This window comes from Canis lupus, chromosome 1 (genome assembly GCF_003254725.2).
Source record: "Canis lupus dingo isolate Sandy chromosome 1, ASM325472v2, whole genome shotgun sequence".
Lineage (NCBI taxonomy): Eukaryota > Metazoa > Chordata > Mammalia > Carnivora > Canidae > Canis > Canis lupus.
The window spans coordinates 27097326-27117492 of NC_064243.1; the positions used below are offsets into that span (position 1 = coordinate 27097326).

Sequence of the window (20167 nt, forward strand, 5' to 3'; positions counted from 1 at the left end):
ATGATAGTCACACACAGAGAGAGAGAGAGGCAGAGATATAGGCAGAGGGAGAAGCAGGCTCCATGCACCGGGAGCCTGACGTGGGATTCGATCCCAGGTCTCCAGGATCACGCCCTGGGCCAAAGTCAGGCGCCAAACCGCTGCGCCACCCAGGGACTCCCCCAGGTTTTAAATTTTTAAATGGACCCATTATTACCTTTCCCCACCCCAACCGAGATATACAAAATTACACACATGACACAATTTATGTAAATATTTTTCAAGGTTTTATTGCAAACCAAAGTTGGTTTATCACACACAAGAAAAGTTGTGTGGTGGGGTGGAAGGGGCGGGAAGAATTGTACATATTATAACCATGTTAATTACAGTACATTAAAATGTTGGTTTACATTACAAATAAGCCTGTAAGTTTAAATATACTAGTGTTATAACCCAATGTACAGACTTTCTTTATACAATACATACACTTATCAGGAATGCAAAAAAAAAAAAAAAACATAAATAATGCCCATTTTACAGGTGACATTTTAAACAATGAAAATACCAGGCTTTGACCGACAACTGGGGCATTGGTCCATAAAAACCCTTTCTAAAAATAGAAATATTTGTAGCAGCAATGCTTTCTTTAAGCATCTGGATACAAGTCATTGCAAGACCATTTTCAATAAATTTTAGTTATTAACTGTATCTTACAAAAAAAACGGTCTACACATAAATTTATCTTCCAAATATGGAAGAAACAAACAATGTCCCACATTGTAGTGTCCTGCAAGTGTCACATTGATGCTTATAACTAAATCCATCTGTGATCAAGCATACCACACTCATACTACTGTTCACACAGTAAATCCACAAGGAAAAATAAAGAACTGAAACGCTCTGCAATAGGAAAAGCTTTGGAGCTAACACGATCTCATCAGAAAAGGCACATTTCATAAGATTCGTTATCACGGCCCAGACAGACCTTCAGAAAATCCTTCTCAGAACTGCGTCATCCTACTAAGACTACTGCATCTGTCTATGGCGGCACTCAAATGCTCATTTCAGAGATAGCACCATGTTGGAAGGAAGAATAGAAATGAAAACCTCATGAGCTCACTGAGAGGAGGATGTGCTCTTCGAAAAGCTTCCAGCAAACAGTGTGCAATAAGATTGCCAAGATGTGCAAGCTTCCAGAGATGTGCAAATTCTCTTTATGTCCTGTCAGCTGGCAGCTCCGCCAAAAGGCTAACTAAAACACTTAAAAACACACATAAAATCCTTCAAGACCAACCCTCGGACTATTCAGAGGAAAGAGTCCATAGGAGGTGCATAGGAAAAGCCTAGGAAGGCCTCGGCCGCTTCCTTGACGCTGGCTGTGAGGAGGATGCTGTCGGGGGACCTGCCAATGGAGTTGGGGACTGGCTCTTCAGTAAACTCAGGGTCAAAGTGCCGCAGGTCACTAGGTCCACTCTATTGGGGAAGGAAACAAAACAAAACCAAACCACTTAGTGTTAAGAATTCAGGCGGCAGACAGGACGGGGAAATCCTCTCTTGGGCTTTCAAAGCTGGAGCTCAGGTTTTGAGTGGATGACCATCCACTTCAAGTGTGGAACCCACAGGCCACAGCAAGTTTAAATAATGAGGATAGTGTTCACTTTTTCTCTTTCAGTACTTTTAATTGAGAAACGTGTAGAAAAGTCATGTTAGTCTCGTTGGGACAAAAATTTGACTTTTCATCTAGATAAAATAATGGTTTGTGAGTAAAAGTTGTGCCAATTCAGTCCCTGAGGGTCCCCAACCCTCCCCCCCGCACACCGCCAGCCCCAGCTCTGACCTAGGGGAGTGCCCTTCGCCCCTTCCTATACTCAGAAGAAAGAGATACTCACCACATTTGGGTTGAAAGGGGGAGTAATCTTCTTATTAATGAGATCATCCCAGTTAATTAGGGAGAAGAAGACATGATTCTTAATCTCCATCTGTTGAGGAGAAACAGGAGATTGCTTCAGACACAAGAGATTCAGGGAGGGCAGTGGGGTCTAGCACATTTCCCGGAAGCCCAGGACAGGAGGGGGATGTCACTCACAAAGTCATCCTTGGCGCCCAGCCTCTTTGTCCGGTCTTTCTGCAGGAGGCCCTCCAGGAGGTGTCTGGCGGAATTGGTGATATTTGGCTTCAGCTGGAGCGGCTTGTTCAGAATGTTATCATACATCTCAGCTGTATTGCGGCTGTAAAAAGGAGGCTGAGAGGAGGAGGGACATTGCTGGTTAGCTTTAAGTTCCTACAGCACGCATTACCAACAAAGTCTTGCACCACATTAAGCTAGCTGTGACAAAGTCTTTTCCTTAACAGGCTTTCTTTGCCCCAGATTTTTTAAGTGTCTATCTCACAACTCCTATCAGGAATGGATCCTAATAAGCCACATTTTTCCTCACACAGGTGCAGGGGGCCCTATCTAGTAAAATGTGAATGTACAAGAAAGAAAAATTCACTAACAGCTTTCTCTAGAACACTTACAAAATAACCACTGGGCCTCTCTTATCAGCATTTGATCAGCTTATTTATAGAGCGCAAGACACAATGACCAGTAAGTCCAGATTTTAAGACAATGACATTCTAGGGAGCATTATTAAACCAGGCGTAAGATTCCATGACTCTCCATGTGCTACTCACCAGGCCATAGAGCATCTCATATAAGACGGCCCCCAGGCACCACCAGTCCACGGTCCTGTCATAAGGCTGCTTATGAAGCACCTCAGGTGCGAGATACTGAAACACAAAGCAGGAAAACAGAGCGTTTAGAAGACTGTGAAACCAGGCAATCCCAGGAGTGCACCAGGAGTGCATTTTGAAAGTGTTGAGACCCTGGGGTCACTTGCAGGATGGGTTTCTTTACATTACTTCCTGATAAAAATTGCTGGACTTGGGGAGGCTGACTGGCCAGGTATCATTCGGATATTTAGGAAGCTGCTGGGTACCCAACAGATAGCTTACTTGAGAATTTACAACCTTTTATGACATGGCTTTTGCAAACAGCTGGTCCTAATTAAAGCCACATATGAGGCCTCAGGATTTCTCATGCTGCATCAAACAGCAAATATATTTTCCTTGCTCTGAATTGGACTGAAAAATCTCCGAGAACAATTTACCCTTTTGGTAATTTCAGTATAATTGTGCTTGGCTCTCCCGGGAAGGGGCAGACCAGGCAGCAAATGCAGAATGCTCCTACCTCGGGCGTGCCGCAGAAGGTGGACGTTGTGCCATTGTGTTCGATGTTCTCCTTGCAGAGGCCAAAGTCAGTAAGGACAATGTGTCCCTGTGAATCCAGCAAAATATTCTCTGGTTTTAAGTCTCTGCAGAAAAAAAAAAAAAAAAAAAAAAAAAAAAAAAAGTTGTGTAGGTGAATTTCACTTCATAAGAAAGCCTCTGTGAAAATAATAGCTTGGGGTATTAGAAGCATTTTCAATTCACTGTAGCTGTACAGTGAATAAAAAGGGAGTCCTTGTTCTGCTAATCTATTCTGGATTTGGCACAATCCTAGCTGGCTAGTTCCCTGGAGGCATGGGGTCAAGACAGTTCACATGCTGGGGGTCCAGCTATAGGTGACCAAGCTGTACCAAATACAAATGATTTTAAGGCTCTGTCAGAGGCGGGGCTCCGTCTCCTTCACACCTGGGAAGGTAACCTTGCGTGCTCTCCGGCGGCTCACCTATAAACGATGTTCAGAGAGTGCAGGTAACCCAAGGCACTGGCTATTTCAGCAGCATAGAAACGAGCCCGTGGTTCCAGGAAGCAACGCTCCCTCTGGAGATGGTAGAACAACTGCAGGAGACGGGACAAAGTTAGTCTGGGTTGCCAGGGCCTGATAACAATGCATTTAATTAGTCTTGACATATATAGCTAAAGAGGACAATTGCAGGAAGTGGCCTTAAATAGTCTATTAACTATTTGAAAACTTCAGGTTAAAGGAAAGGCTAATTCTGGTAACTCCCCCCTGCCCCCCAAACATCATTTAGAAACTTTCCTGTCAAACTAAACCAAAAATTCCATATGCAGACACCCAAAGGTCAGTTCATATTCCCACTGCTCACCTCTCCACCGTTGATGTAGTCGAGGACAAAGTACAATTTGTCAGCAGTCTGGAAAGAGAAGTGAAGGCCCACCAGGAAAGGGTGTTTCACATTCTTCAGTAGAACATTCCGTTCCGACATAATATGCTTTTCCTAGAAAAAGGACAATTAAGATGTAGTGGCAAATTTCAACTTGGTACCAAAATTCCAAGGTAAAACCACTCAATGAATGTCTATCCCCAGCTGCAATCCATCAAGCACACTTCGTACCTCCTTCTTTTTCAGGATCGCTTTCTTCTGTAAAACTTTGACTGCATAGAATGCCTCCTCTGCCTTGTGTCTTGCTAGAAGAACCTGTAATTTCAATAACAAAAAAAATCATTTTGCTATCTACAGGGAGAATATAAAATGAACACACGAGGGACTATAAATAATGAGGCCTTTAAATCTGAAATTACCTTCCCAAAACTGCCTTTCCCAATCACTTTCAAGAAGTGAAAGTCAGATGGTTTAGCATGAGGATTGGATGATGGTCCCAAGTTGATTTGCTGAGAAGGACTTGGCTGGAAAAGAAAGTATTTTCTTTTAATATCCTTGCTTCAAAGGAAGACAACAATAAAGGACAGGCCATGTAAAAAGATGCTACATCTGCAAATGGCCGAGGCAAGTCACCACACAGCACAGAACCCCAACCAAGACTATTTTTCATCCGAACACATTTCTATTTCATATGGGCGTATGGAAATCGTACACAATCGTGTTGTGTGTCTGGATAAAACTTTAAGGCAACAGGCCTTTTAAAATACTTCACTGACTCAATAGTTAAGTAAGTGCTTATGTCACTTGTTATGCCATTAACTAGGCATTCCTGCCTTGACACTAATTTCTAGAAATGCTATTGTAACCCATCAGTGTAGGAATACTGACTCATTTACGAGATTCCTCTACAGAAGCATCACAGAAGGAGAATACTTACCGGGGGGGAGGGGTTGGCATTCATAAGCTCGGGCTCCTGAGGTTGGGAGATCTTCAAAATGGACTGAACTTCAGGGCTGCGGAGAAAGAGAATAATTTAGAATCTCCAGAACTCGTCACCAGGGGGCACACCAACACCAGTAGGAAGTTTCTGGCTCAACTACCCCTCCCCCCCCCCCCATACATACAGTTCGAGTGTTTAAACTAAAAACACCCAAAGAAATTACTGAGTTAAAGAAAATATTAGCCAAAGAAAATAAACCCAGTTAAATACAGGGATGAGGGCTGTTCTTCATGAAAACAGGGGTGAATCAGGCGAACACGAAAATTTTATCTTACAGCTCTAGGACAGGTCCAATCAGCAAATTAGTTTTTATGTTTAAGAGGTTTCCAACTGGAACTTAAAAGAGGGTTCCCACCCTCCGGGAAGCCTTCGGGCTTTCTGATCAATGTCCCCGGAGAGAATGTGTCTTTACTTCTGGTAAACAAACTCTACAACTTATTTTTATTTCTCCCAATCCTCCCGGCAAAACTTACTGTTTGCATGCATAGGAGTTATTGGCAATCTTCTGAATAAAGTCGTTCAGGCCCATCCTCCTCTGTTTCATGAAAGCTGTGAAATAAAGGAGAAATAAACGTCTGGAGGGCTTCGTGACGTCCGACGCCGCGCGCGCGCACACACACACACACACACACAAATCCTTAAAAATAAGATTCCCACTTGGCAGAGCCCAGAAGTTCGGTACGATCCCTACACTCACCGATGAGGATCGCTACCATCCCCCTCATTCTGGAGTAGGTGAGGGCGCCCCTAGCAGCCTCGGTCTTCACCGTCATCTCCGCGGGGAGCGCGCAGGGGCCGTTGGCGACGGGAGACCGGCTCGGCCGACACTGACCGCGCGCCCCGCCGCCCGCCTTATGAGCCCGTCGCCGCCGCAGGGGCGGGGCCCGCGCGACACCGAGACGCGGCCCCGCCCCGCCCCGCCCCGCCCCGCCCCGCCCCCGCCGCTCGCGCGGCCCGGCCGGGCTGCCCCGCGGAGGGCGGTGGCGGGCGGTTGGGCCCCGGCCCCGGCCCCGGCCCCAGGGCGAGCCCGAGGCGGGGGCGGGGGGCTCGGGGACTGCCCGGGGGGCCCGCGCCGGATTCTTAGCTGCCTCTCCCGGCTCCCGGGCGGGAAATCGCCGGCGGAGGGGGCGGGGAGGTGGAGTCCGGGGTAATTTTCCACCTTTTTTCTCAATTACTCCGCCCGGCCGAGGAAATCAGAGTCGCGGCACCGGGGCGCTTTCCGCCCGGCGGCTCTGCCCCTTCCCTCCCGGGCCCGGGGCGGCCCGCACCCCGCCCCCCGCCCCCCGCCCCCGGCGGCCGCGCACCACCAGCCCCCGATGCCCCCCTCTGCGGGGTCTCCGTGGGTCCGGGACCCCGCGCTCCCGCCGCCCTCCCAACCCGCGCCCCGCCGCCCACCCCCGGTCCCTCGGGCCGGAGCCGAGCGACTAGCGACGGAGCGGGGGGGCCGTCCCCGGTGGCGGCCGCGGCGCTTACCCAGGCCGCTCAGGAGGAAGGACTCGCTGCGCTTCTGCGCCTCGGCCCTCTTTTTGTGGCGGGGCCGGAGCAGGGACTCGAGGCGGGCCCGGGCCAGCGCGCCCTGCATCTCCCCCATGGGCCGCGGCGGCCGGGCGCGCGGCGGGCGAGGGAGCCGGGAGAACACTGACGTTTCCTTGAAGGAGCCGCCGTGACTCAGGCCGGGCAAGATTTCCTGCCCCGAGACCCAAAACAAACAAATGGCCCTTGTGCACGGCCGAGCCGCTTCCGAAAACGCCTTTTTTGTGCTTCTGGCCCAAGCCAAGCGAGGCTGCAAAATCCCAGAACTTGGAAGCGGAGGAAGGAAGGAAAGAAAGAGGGAAGGGGGAGGGAAGGGTCAGGAATGTGTAGGGGAGGGGGCGGAAATAAAATTCGTCTCCGCACTAAAGGGGGTAAAAAAAAGTACAATCTGCATTTCACTTTTTTCCCCCTAACCTTTGAGAACGTTCTGTCCGTTCCGCATGTCATTTTTTTTTTTTTTTTTTTTTTTTGCATCTTTAATCTCCGCCACGCCAGGAACACGTGAGGGAGTCGCAGTTCGGGGAGCGGTGGCTCCGCGCCGGGCGCCGACCTGGCGTGACCCGGGGCAGCGGCGACTCCCCGATTCCCCCTCCGGCTCTCTCACCTGGAAACTCCGCAAGGTCTTGAAAACCCTTACTTTGTCCTCGCCTTCCCTCCCCCTCCTCCGGCTAATTTCAGGGCTCTTTCGAGTCCCTGATAAACTGGGACCGGAGACCTCGGGAGAGAGCGGCGGGTGCCTGCGCTCCAGCGCGCGGAGGACCGAGGGCAGCGCGGCCCGGGACCCCGCCGCTGGGGGCGCCCGGGCGCTGCGGCCGGACGCGGGCGCGAGGACTCTGGCCGGCGCCGGGCGGGCAAGCGACGAGCCACGAGCAGGCGACGGGGCCGGAGAGGGAGCCGGCTGGCTGCAAGGCACTAAGGTTCGCGGGGCCAAGCGCCTGGCGCTTGCTGGTGCTGTCAGCGGTGGCTGCCCTGCCGTGACCCCTTTATTGGCAACGGCCCTGCCATTTCTGAGTTGCATACTGGGTCTGACACACTCCGAAATACCAGCTGTCAAACCGAGAATAGCATGTGAAGCGGCTTTCCTTTCGTCCTGGGCAGGGATTTGTTTTGCAGGCACAACCCCCTCGTCTGCCCTAATATGATCTGTAGCCTCAGCTGCTTCTTGGTTTGCTCAGTTGCAACAGCCCCAACCTCGGAGAGGGGAGCACACATCCTCTCCCCTGAGAGGGGCTGGAAAATTTTGCTCAGCTTCCACTCTCAAAAAAAAGTACTTTTCAATGCCTGAAATTGACGTTCCAAACTCAAGCAAGGTTTAGAATACTCCAAGTCACAGTAACTGGCCCATTACTGTTTCCTCTTCCATGGTACTGCCAATGCCCCCCCCCCCCCCCCCCCCCCCCGCATGTTCCATTCCATTCTAGCCCAGCAGGGCCCTCCTCTCCCACCATTCTGCCCCCTTGTAAGACAGCAAATTTGGCAAAGGCTGCCCAGAAACACCAACCTGCACCGAGATTTCTGCTTGTTTGTTCTTAAAATATGAAACTGAGAAACCTTCGTCAGACACCCTCCCCTGCATCCCCACCTCCTGTGCCTTCTCCAGGCCAAGGAGCCTCAGATCCTCTAAAGCATCTTCGTTTTAGCCATCCTCTCCAAATTACACTAATAAAAGTACACAAACCTTTCAAAGGGGATTTTATAGCTTCCTCTTTCATTCTTCAGGTTGCCTAAGACATGAAGGTTGGGGATTACTTTCTGGAGGCAGGAGGTAGAGCTCAGTTATGGCTGGAATAGCCTCTCTGCTAATGTGCCTGATAAGGCTGGAAGCTGAGATGTCAGGGAGCAGAGTCAGAGGCAACTGTCCTGCTCTGTTATGCACCCCACTTTATATAAAGGCAATTTACATACAGGAAGGGAGCAAGCTGCAAAGTTCAACACTGGGCCATTTATTCTCTCCATTGCAACATCACTCAGAAAATTACAGTCATCAGCGTCCTGAGTTTATTACACCCCCAGCAAGACACACACGAAATGTAACTTGACTGATTATCATCACAAACCAGTCCAGAAAAAATTCAAAACACATGCACAGTGTTCATTTTTTCAAAGAAGCTCTGCCACATGCATTCCAGGAGGAACGTGGAATTCAAGTTAGAGGGCTCTAAGTGGGATAGAGAAGAAGCACAACCGTATGATTTGTGGTTGGAACAGAAAAGGAACGTCTGATGTTCTTCTTCCTCCCCCTACCCTAATGTTCAGCAGTTGGAGACGGACGGTCTGTTAAACTTATCATTTAACGTAGAGAATCAAGTTGTTGAGACTGGCTTTTCTTCCAACCGGATACCTGAAGGGTGGAGCAGGCGCCCCCAGTTCTGTCCCAGCAACCTACTAAGACTTCCGAACAGGAAGGTGACACACAGCAGTGGCGGGTGGATGGGGTGGGGGTGGGTGGGGGGGAGACGGGGCCGCGGGAGTGGGGGGGGGGGGGATGGTGTGTGACGCGCTCCAGTTCACTCTACGCAGGCTTAGGGTTACCCTGTGGCCACTATTCAAATGCTTGATCTGTTCTTCCTTCCCGTCGCCAGCCTGCTTCTTTGGTCCAGAGAGTCTTCCTACCGGGAGGAATCCGGCCGGCCTCTTTCCTCTTACTCCCTAGTAGCAAAGTGGCCAGAGTTGCGTCACCAAATTCTGCTTGTAAATGCAGCCCAGAGGGCGATCGTGTTCTCTGGCAGAAGCACTCTGGAATGCACAATTGCCCCTACTTCTCCTGAGGTTTAATCAGTTCCAGGTAATTTCTCTACAGCACCTTGTGCAGTCACAGAAAATATAGACGGCTTGATAGGAGATAGGGTAATTACTTCCCCACTCCCCTAAGCCAGTAATCTCATTTATGCCTCATAGTGGGGAAACTGCAATCAAAACACTCAAATGGCAATGATTCACCAAGATGTAAAGTTTGCACTGAAACAAATCATTTTCCAATGTATGTGTATTTTAATGCTTCAGAAAATCATTTAGTTCTTCTACTCTAATTTTCCTTAATGGTGGACTGCAAATATGGAAACTTGAAAGCTTTACTAAGATATGACCTTTTTTCATTTAATACAAGGCCCAGTAAATAAATTCCTGGTACTTCTCAGCATATTAAAGGAGATGCTTTGAAAAATATTTTTAAAAGAAGTATTTATTTATTTTAGAGAGAGAGGGAGAGAGAGAGAGAGAGCAGGGAGATGGGTGCAGAGAGAGAGAGGAAGAGAGAATCCTCAGGCCAACTCCCTGCTGAGCACAGAGCCCAAAGCTGGGCTCAATCCCATGACCCTGAGATCATGACCTGAGCAGAAACCAAGAGGCAGACGCATAACTAGTTGACTGAGCCACCCAGGCACCTCTAAAAATATTTTTATAAGGACTTAGCTCTTTGACTACTTAAGTGTGTCAGCTGCGTGGATCTTCTTTCCCTAGATACAATATCTTCCGTTGATAACAGCAATATACTTGTTCTGTATTGCCCAAAGTGCCAAAAATTCTAGAACAGTTATGTGCACAGTTCAGGTTCCCATGCTTATTGATTCATTCTTTGATGCTTATAGAATCTTTTTCTGAAGCATCACCAAAAAAAGTACATAGAAACACCAAAAAACATAATTATTACTCTAGAGAGCAACTGCATGGATCAGTTTTCGTTAAAGGTTGTCATTGAGTGCATGCCCCCCCTTTTTTTTTACAGTATTCATCAACAAAAAATGATGACAGCAGATGAGTTTATTCATGAGAGCTGTTATAGATAAGTAAACGGCAATGGTGGTTAAATAACTGTCTGTAGATCACGGATTCTATAGTGATTATTACGTTCTGGACTCCTTAACTATAAAAAGTAACATGCGTAAAGAGGGTAAGAATGTGCTTGAATAGATAACTAAGAGAAGAACACATTACTTCGAATAACGGTGTTCAATGCTATTAAAATGCACACAACTACACACTTTATTTATGCAGGGCTTATTTCTTTTCCAAGACAGTGGTTTTGAATAAGAACGAACCCTGGAATAGAGTTTTGTTAAATAATATACACATGGCTGTCTAGTATGGAGGCCTTAGGTTGTTTTCTCTAACACACTTTTCAGCTATTGAGGATTAAGCAATTATTGTTATTTTTCTTCTGAGTTGCAGGTGATAGGCAAAACTTGCTTTTGAAACCAAATTTATCTCCTTCCTATAACCCTTCTCTGTCCCTGAAATTCATTGCCATACCTCTCCCCACATCCCCGCCCCCTAGCACTGGTTTGCTCTGTGGTCCTGCAAACTCTGAAATGTTGCCTTCCACCCTCCACCCCACTAATGCCAGCTGCCTCAAAGCCCTGCTCTCAGCTAATCTCCACAGGAGGTATTGACCTGATTCTCCTTCCCTTACTCCCTCCTTCCTTCCATGCCTCTCTTTCTTCCTCTCTTCTACCCTCCCTTGCCTTTGTTCATGGAAGCACTTTTTTTTTAAAGATTTATTTATTCAGAGAGAGAGAGAGAGAGACAGAGACACAGGCAGAGGGAGAAGCAAGCTCCATGTAGGAAGCCCGACCCGGGACCGGATCCTGGGTCTCCAGGACCACACCCCGGGCTGCAGGCGGCGCTAAACCAATTTAACTAGCACTTATTAGGTATAAATATTAAGCTCAAGGGATACAAATATGAATAATCTCTATTTGAAGTTCACAGAAGCGTCATTCTGAATGGGGGGCACATGCATAAATCATGATACGATAGGATGAATGTTAAAACAGAGGTCCCAGCAATCTGCCGTAGTAAACAGACAGAGGAATATTCTACTGGGGAGAAGCAGCAGACATGTAGTTGTTGGGGAAAGTCTCCCACAAAGAAATGATATTTGGGCTGATCCTGGAAAGGTCAGCTAGGGACAAGAGAGGAAAGTCATTCTAGGCAGAAGAAAGCACGAGTACCAAACTCTGAGGTGCTATGTAGCACCTCTGGAGTGATTTGGAAATGTGTCCCTTACTCAGACTCCGCACACAAGCAAGACATACAGGACTGTGGCTGCTTCTGCTGCAGTGGCAAAACAGCACACTCAGGTGGAATTAAAAAAAAAAAAAAAAAAAGACCCTAGTGGCATAAATCTGTCTGTCCCTCTCACTGCCTCCCCTTCTCCAACCCCAATACCTATGGAATTAATAATGTCTTAAAATGTATGTATTTAAAGAACTGCCAAGTATTTGCACAGGATGGTCAGCTCTAGGCATGGCTGGAGTTCCTTCATCCATCAACAGATTGTTCTAGAATTACGCTTCAGGAGGTACAGTGATGCACATGAGCTCACAGAGGGAGGGGTCGGGTGGGAAGTCACCTACAAAGTACACTGAGCCCTACTGAGAAGGGATTAAAAGACACAAGGAAAATTATTCCACCAAGGCTTTTATTTTTTAGTTTATTATTATTATTTTTTCCTCAAGGCTTTTAAAGTGACACATTCCAATGTGTTTTGGAAAGCTCATTCAAACCAAAATGTGATTGATAACTATTACCCTTTCAAAGGATATTTGTTTTTTTAAAAATAGCCCTAAGTCATTAAAAATGAACAAATTTACACACAAAGATATATAAGGGAACGTTGGAATTTGGAATGGGAAATTCACATAGTTGGAAGAGTATGAACATTTAGGCAAGCATAGCTGTAATCCCGCATAGGGAGTGGCAATCTCACAGCGGCAGTGAATGACCTCAGTGTTCCATACCTGTCTCTTCTGAAAGTCGGCGCACAGGAACGCTGGTGGGGGATAGGGACATGGTTTGGTAGTAAGTTTTTTAATTTCAATCAGGCAAAGCGGCCGTGGTAGCTCTTGACATGGGAGGAATGGTAATCTAGCTAGCAACAAACCAACAGGTCTATAACAGGCTGAAAACTCATCTTATCCTATTTATTTATTTATTTATTTATTTATTTATTTATTTATTTATTTATTTATTTTAAGATTTTTGTTTATTTGAGAGAGAGATAGTGAGAGAGAGAGAGAGAGAGAGCGCACAAGCATGGGGCAGGGAAAGGGAGAAGCAGAATCCCTGCTGAGCAGGGAGACGGATGCATGCGGGGCTCAATCCCAGGACAAGAGCCAAAGGGCCGAAGGCAGACACTTGACTGACCGAGCCACCCAGGCACCCCACCTTATCCTTATCTTTGGGATGTTGTCAATGTCTGATGTAGCATGATCCAATGAGCAATAAATAAAAATAAAAACTAATTATCAACCAGAATACAGTATGCAGGGCGAGGAAGAGCACATATTTGACAGCTTAATATTTGGCTCTCAGGATTGACCTGAAAAATGACTTCCAGGGAATTTTCTAGATGATTATGAAAAATAGGGATCCCTGGGTGGCACAGCGGTTTGGCACCTGCCTTTGGCCCAGGGCGCGATCCTGGAGACCTGGGATCGAATCCCACATCGGGCTGCCGGTGCACGGAGCCTGCTTCTCCCTCTGCCTATGTCTCTGCCTCTCTCTCTCTCTCTATGTGACTATCATAAATAAATAAAAAATTAAAAAAAAAAGAAAAATAACACAAGAGTAAATTGGAAAAACTTTTTAAGTCAAAATTCAATATTATCTGCAATTTTCCAAACACAAGACAACTATGGCCTTACTGAAAGCCTTATGTTAAACATTTGTATTTCAAAAGGCCTCTGTCAACTCAAATATTGATTTGTAATGGTAAAATGGCAGGTATCGAGGCAAGGAAGTCCAGAGAGCTGTGGCCTGCGGAGCCTCTCCCTTCACCCTTCCAGGATGAACGCACACCTGTGCTTACTTTCCCTGCAAGTCCGCAGCGCAGCCTAACATTCGGGCAGCACAGGGGTTGAAATTTCCTTACAAGACGCATCCTTCCCGGGACACACATATTAAAGTCGTAACCTACATGAAGATAGCAGAAAGGGTTCTCTTTCGCCCCTGCTCTGTTTACAGAGTGCCAAGAGTAAATGAGGAGCCTGGATTTCTGGCACACAGCTTTTGCCAAACTGCAGTGAGACCTGAAAGCTTTAATTTGCTCACTATAAATCTCTCCCCAAATCGTTCCCATTTCTGGCCCTGTAATTTATCTAGCAAGAAGCAACAGAAACTCCCCCCTCCAGAATTGTTTCCTATAAACCCTGCCTATAAATTGCAGCAACAAAATAAGATAAATGTAACAGTAACCAACAGGGGAAAACCAGGGGTAGGATGGCTGGCGGAAGGTTGATGGGGCATCATTTTAACATAAAGCAGTTTAGTGAACTTTCTTTTCATTTCAACCCTGAATGTAAGCTCCATAAATATTTTTGCCACTTTGCTCAGCAAGCTCTGGAGTGTCGGCAAGTTACTGAAGAGGGGCCTCCTCGCTGTCCACGTCAGTCAGCTACACCTGAGGCTCATTATCTGTGAGCTTCTAGACAAGGTATTCTCTAAACCTTAATAATCTGTATAATGGGGATACTAACTTAATATAAATTGCAAAAGTAACTGAAATAGAGAATTTAATAAGTGCCTTACTTAACTTGGGACCCCACATAGAAAATATGACATGTCTAGGTGCTTTACCCCTACCCTACACATATCACAACTACAAACGGAACATATCAAGCAACACAAATCGCACAAATGGCTCCTACAACTCAGGAAGGTAATGGGTATGTACTGTAAGTAGATGAACTGCACGGGCCACTTAATCTGCTAGGCTAAGGACAGGGGTGTGTGATGGGAATTCCATCAGAGGCCTGAAAAGATAATCCATTTTGTTCTTCAACTTTTCTACTCCTTTGGCCTCCCCATGGACAATGCTCCAGAAAGGGTTGTATCAAAGAACTAAATACCATGATAACAGAATAAATGTTTATATATCAAGTAAGGCTAAAGTTTAAGTTGAAAAGAGCAGAGAATCAGCTAAAAGTTAACCCAAAGGAGGTTTTAATTGTTTGGGGTGGAATGGTAACAACAGAATGTACATTGGGCCTATTGAGAGGGTGAGGTCATTTAAAGCAGGTCAGAGAAGGCTAGCTAGCACAGAAGATGCTTTTCTGTGCTTACTCAGCTTATCCTCAGGGAAAGAAGAACAAGCTCCAACTGATTGCATGGGGCCTGTTATTTGTACTCATTCAGACACTATGGAGCAGCACTTTTGTGCCAGGCAGTATGTGTCCTGGATGTGACAGTTATCCAAGATGCATAGCATTGCCACATTCGAGGAGGTCATGGTCCATATTTATTTGGCTAAATTGACTAGTGCTTTCCCCAAAGCAAAGGCAAGTTGACAGATATTTCTACTTTCTCTAAGGCCTAGCTACACTTAAATGCCATTAAAATATAGCTTTGGGCAGGTTTAACCATTTGGAATACTTACTATTTCAAATGAGGAATATGCTGGAAGTTCTCCTGTTGCTGTAATATTGTGAGGTGCTGTGATATCTGGGAAAAGATAAATCTAAAAGGAACTTCTTGGATGCCCAGAACCACCTCATGTGGCTAATCCTTTGGAATCCTCCCCTTCTCCACACCTTCCTCCCTACCCCACCCCACACTGCCCCATCATATTCTTTAGTCAGGCATTTTGTGGCTCATTTATTTACATCTTAAGTGCCTCTCTGGATTGTTGAGTTCCTTGAAAATTAGATCACAGGATCACAAAATGCCTGCCTACCAATTCTTTAATCAGGCCCTAGTGTGGTTCCCTCTTTCCACTCTTCCCTTTGTTTTCCAGGCTGGTGCCATCTTGGCTCTGTTCCTTTTGCGAGGCCAACCTTTTGTCTGCCTTCAGGACTTTGTCTATGCCATGCCCTCCAACTGGGATGATTTCCTCCTGGTGCTCACATGGCTGGATCCTTCTTGCTATTCAGATCTCAGGATAAACGTCACTTACACAGTGAACCTAAACTAACCGGATGGCTATCCTTTGTCACTCACTCTATTTCAATTATCTGCATATTAGTTTTATTATCTGACATTTTTCTTGGGTTCATTGTCTCTTTGCACTAGAAAATAGTCTCTGTAAGATACGGATCTTTGTTTTATCCTCCATAGTATTCCTGGTACTCAGAACAGTGTGTGGCCCATAGGAAGTGCTTAATAAATGAAATAATTTAATAATATGCACCTTATATATTGCTAGGCACATAGTAGATTTTCAACCAAATTTTGTTTTCCTCCAATCAGCTAATAGTCAAGGGTATATTTTCTTAGCAATCTCTTTCCAACTCACTATGAAGACCAAAATCAAACCGAAGTTTAGATATTCTGTTACATATCACATATTATGCAGTTGCTTCAGAAAACTGAGGAACTAAATTTTATGAATGATGTACAGTGAAGATTTTGAAATCAAGGCTGTTCTTTTGGTCCAATGAGGTCATTAAGTAATCATATTGAATAACCATTTTCCAAGAAAACTGAAGTAGATACTCTTTTTTTATAGACAATATCCAATGGATACTTTGTCAAGTTCAGAGAATCAAACCATTGGGAGGGTAGCCATCTAGGCTTTTGTCTGCCCAGATTGGTAAAATGCCAATTTAGCCTCTTATTCCAAGGACCACAGATAATCTTCCAACAAGTCAGAAAACTGTATCCTCTTTTTTTTTTCTCCTTTTAAACTTGCTCCCTAAGTTCTCCTTTGCTCTCACTCCCCAATTCTTTGCTATCTATTAAGATAGAATTTTAAGGTGAGAATCCATTAAATTCCATGATACTTCTGCTTTCAGCTGAAGGCCCTTCATGAACCTCCTCAGTTTTACAGTGGAGTGATCACATTCACAAGATGATGGTAGTTGACTAAGGAGAATTGCCCTTTTTTAAGTTTAAGAAAATAGCAAACTAACTTTCCCAGAGTGATGGACTTTAGACAGAGAGTCAGCCTGGTGCTCCAGTGGTCTCTTCTCAGCACAATTTGATTGCTCTGCAGGATCTGTAAAAGCCGATGTGCCCTCCATAGGTAATAGTAGCAAGATGTCACACTGTATTTCTACATGCATAGGAATAAAGGGAGGGAAATCCCTCTTCATTAATGGTTCCATATGAATTTGGTCTATAGGAAAGCATGCTGTCATAACCTTTTTGACTTCTGTCATTTAACCAACTTTGCCTCAAGAACTTCAGAACCTCTCATCCAGCCTGAGGACACACAGGATAACATGGCCATCTCACAGAGGATTTCCTCTCTTGCAATACTAAAGGCCTTCCATACTTTTCATATTGCCTGAAAACCTGAATGAAAATTTATTACAAAACACTCCTACTTTATTTTCTTTTAAAATATCCTTCTCTACACAATGGTAGGGCCTGGATAAAAGGATCCCTATTGTGCAGTGCCTAGTGTGTCGTTTTAAAGCCATTGCAGAACGACCATTAGGTTGTCAGAACTGGCAAGGCACATGCGCAAATACCAAGTTGATAAGTAACTGCATTTTCTTTTTTTTTTTTTTATTGGAGTTCAATTTGCCAACATATAGTATAACACCCAGTGCTCATCCCGTCAAGTGCCCCCCTCAGTGCCGGTCACCCAGTCAACCCCATCGCTCCGCCCACCTCCTTTTCCACTACCTCTTGTTCGTTTCCCAGAGTTAGGAGTCCCTCATGTTCTGTCTCCCTCTCTGATATTTCCCACTCATTTTCTCTTCTTTCCCATTTAATCCTCTCCACTATTTTTTATATTCCCCAAATGAATGAAACCATATGATGATTGTCCTTCTCCAATTGACTTACTTCACTCAGCATAATACCCTCCAGTTCTATCCACGAGTAACTGTATTTTCATATCTCTGTGATGACATATACACACATGTATGTTAGCCAGGGTTCCCCAGAGAAGCAGAACTAATAGTGTATATACATATGTATATACATGTACAGACATACATATATATGCATATTTACATGTATATCATGTATATGTTTGTGCACATGTACACACAGAGAGAGTTTTTATTTTTTAAAAATTGGCTCATATGACTTTGGAGTCCAAAGTCAAAAATCTATAGGGTGGGCTGGTAGGCTCCAGACCCAGAAAAAAACTAATGTTGTAGCTCAAGCCTGAAGTTCATCTGCTGATAGAATTCCTTCTTACTCAAAGGAGTTCAGTTTTTATTCTTTTAAGGCCTTCAACTGTTTAGTTGTTGAGATAAAGCTTGTCCACATCATGGAGGACATTCTGCTTTACTCAAAGTTCACCGATTTAAAATGCTGATCTCATACAAAAAATACTCTTGTAAAAACATCTAAGATAATGTTTCACCAAATATCTAAGCATTGTGGCCCAGCAAAGTTGATATGCAAAATTAACTAACACAAGCCCACCGCTTGTCAATTTGGCATTCATATGCATCTTCTTAAATGATATTTAATCTCCATATAAAGACATTAATAAGGTCAATACTTCCACCTAACATGGACTGTCCTGAATATAACTGAAAATTTAATAACCTTTTCCCCAGAAGAGGATGTAAAGTCTTTGTGGTATGTTTATTCTTCTTGATTTCCTATAACTTAAATACTGTGAAATAGAGTTCATAATTCTTAAATACTGTGGTATAAAGTCAATGCATCTTATGTGACATCACAAAGGGATAAGAGAGGGAAGAAAACAAAGAGATTTACATACACGCACACAAACATATTCATAACAAATAAAGAAGAAATACTCATGACAATCACAGTCTTTGTTTCTATAATTGGTCATGTGGTCATAGCCGGTATTTATAACTATTTTATTCCACTACCTATTTGTCTTCAACAAGCACCTCAACTGGTTGTAGTTCTTTACCTAATGGGATGATGCAAACCTTCCTTCCCAACAGGGGCTGGGCCATTAGTAGTCCTGTCTGGATTGGGTTGTTGTAGTTTTCTACTGGGTTTAATCACAGGGCATGGTACTAGTAAGAGACTCCCTGAGGGATCTCCTGTATTCCAGACACACTCTTCTTTATCTCCATTGAGGACTAGCAGCTCAGCTTCTCCTTGGTCATCAGGACCAATCATCCCAGCCAGCATAGTACCTCCCTTTTTTGCCTGTTGATTGAGGGTTGCAAAGAGCCCAAAGGACACTGAGAGGCAGTCTTACTGAAATCATTGCTGTGTCTCCCAGTGGAAGCATGCCTCCCTTTGGAACCAAGACTTTAGGCCAGCAGAGCATAAAGTTGGGAAGACAGAAAGCAAAAATGTTGCTGTAGGTCACTAGGGCTAATAGTGAGTGGTGCCATACCCATTTTTACTCTGTGATTTCTGGACCTGTGAATCCCAGCTATGGGAGAAGCAGCACATATATTGGATGCTGATTAAGAACATAATCCTAGAAAACATCCTAGAAACTTTGCTCCAGCCCTGCAAAGTATTGCTATCTGGCTGGCACTGTAACTGAGTCTTCCAGTATTCTATCAAAAGTTGCCTCAGAGTATCGAGGAATATGGTAAGACCAGTGAATCCCATGAACACAGGGCCCATTGCCATACTTTATGTGCTGTGAAGCTCGTTCCTTGATCAGAAGCAATGCTGCATAGAATAACAGGATAACGGATAAGGCATTCTGTAAGTCTAGGGATGATTGTTCTTGTAGAAGCATTGTGTTCAGGAAGGGCAAATCTGTATCTAGAGTAAGTGTATACTCAGGTAAGAACAAGAGGCTGTCCCTTCCATGATGGGAGGGTTGGATGTAATCTACCTGCCAGATAATTTGCTGATCACTCTGGGGGATGGTGTGACATCAGAGGCTCAGGATTGGTCTTGGCTGCTGGCAGATTCGGTACTCAACCATGGCTGTAGTTAGGCTGGCCTTGGTGAAAGGAAGTCCATGTTGCTGAGCCCATGTATACCCTTCATTTTCATCACCATGGCCCATTCAGTGATGATACGGGTGGCTGGGAAAGAGGCTAACTGATATCCACAGAATGGGTCATCCTATCCACTTGATCATTAAAATCTTCCTCTGCTGAGCTCACCCTTTGGAAGTCATTCACATGGAACACAAATATCTTCACATTTTTTGCTTATTCAGAGAAGTTTATCTACATTTCTCTTCCCCAGACTTCACTGTCACCCATTTTGCAATCATTTCTTTTCACACACAATTGCCTGACTGTCCAGCCAAATTATTAGCCACCTCCCATGAATGGGTATATGGTCATATGTCTGGCCAGTTCTCCTTTCAAACAAAATGAGCAACCAGGTGAACTGCTCTTCAGTTCCACCCACTGAGAGGATCTCATTCACTACTGTCCTTGAGCAGTGTTCTAGAAAGGGGCTAGAGTATTGCAGCTGTCTGCTCCCACAGTTGTGTATATAGGTGTCAGTATCTCAGTGGTGTCATTCATACCCTGAGGGGGTTACATGCAAGCTTAATCTCACACAGAGATATGGAAATGCACTAATCCATTGACTTGATACTTAGCACTTGGATTTTTATTTCCTGAGGATTCTACATCATTTGCTGCTTTCTTAGTGCTTAGTAGATTTGAGTATATTTCACTATTTTTAAAACATTCCTGGCTAGCTTTGATATTTAAGTTTTGTTGTTTTTCTTGTCCTTCTA

At 45.0% G+C, this 20167-nt stretch overlaps 1 protein-coding gene across 4 annotated transcripts in view; it reads right to left on the bottom strand.

Moving 5' to 3' along the window:
- Positions 1 to 243: 243 nt before the first annotated feature.
- The window catches only part of SGK1 (serum/glucocorticoid regulated kinase 1), a 109562-nt gene continuing 89638 nt past the window's right edge, over positions 244 to 20167 (bottom strand). The window contains exons 1-12 of one of the 4 annotated variants that reach the window (XM_025422337.3): positions 8300 to 8481; positions 5562 to 5637; positions 5026 to 5101; positions 4508 to 4612; positions 4320 to 4403; positions 4071 to 4202; positions 3689 to 3801; positions 3209 to 3332; positions 2653 to 2748; positions 2066 to 2221; positions 1869 to 1958; positions 244 to 1452 (exon numbers count right to left, since the gene is read on the bottom strand). In XM_025422337.3, coding sequence (XP_025278122.1) covers positions 1285 to 1452; positions 1869 to 1958; positions 2066 to 2221; positions 2653 to 2748; positions 3209 to 3332; positions 3689 to 3801; positions 4071 to 4202; positions 4320 to 4403; positions 4508 to 4612; positions 5026 to 5101; positions 5562 to 5637; positions 8300 to 8333 — 1254 coding nt within the window. In that variant the 5' untranslated portion in view covers positions 8334 to 8481 and the 3' untranslated portion in view covers positions 244 to 1284. Of the gene's footprint in view, positions 1453 to 1868; positions 1959 to 2065; positions 2222 to 2652; positions 2749 to 3208; positions 3333 to 3688; positions 3802 to 4070; positions 4203 to 4319; positions 4404 to 4507; positions 4613 to 5025; positions 5102 to 5561; positions 5638 to 5785; positions 5945 to 6561; positions 6815 to 8299; positions 8482 to 20167 lie in introns of those variants that run through there. The other 3 variants (XM_025422335.3, XM_025422336.3, XM_025422333.3) reach the window with 3 other exon arrangements.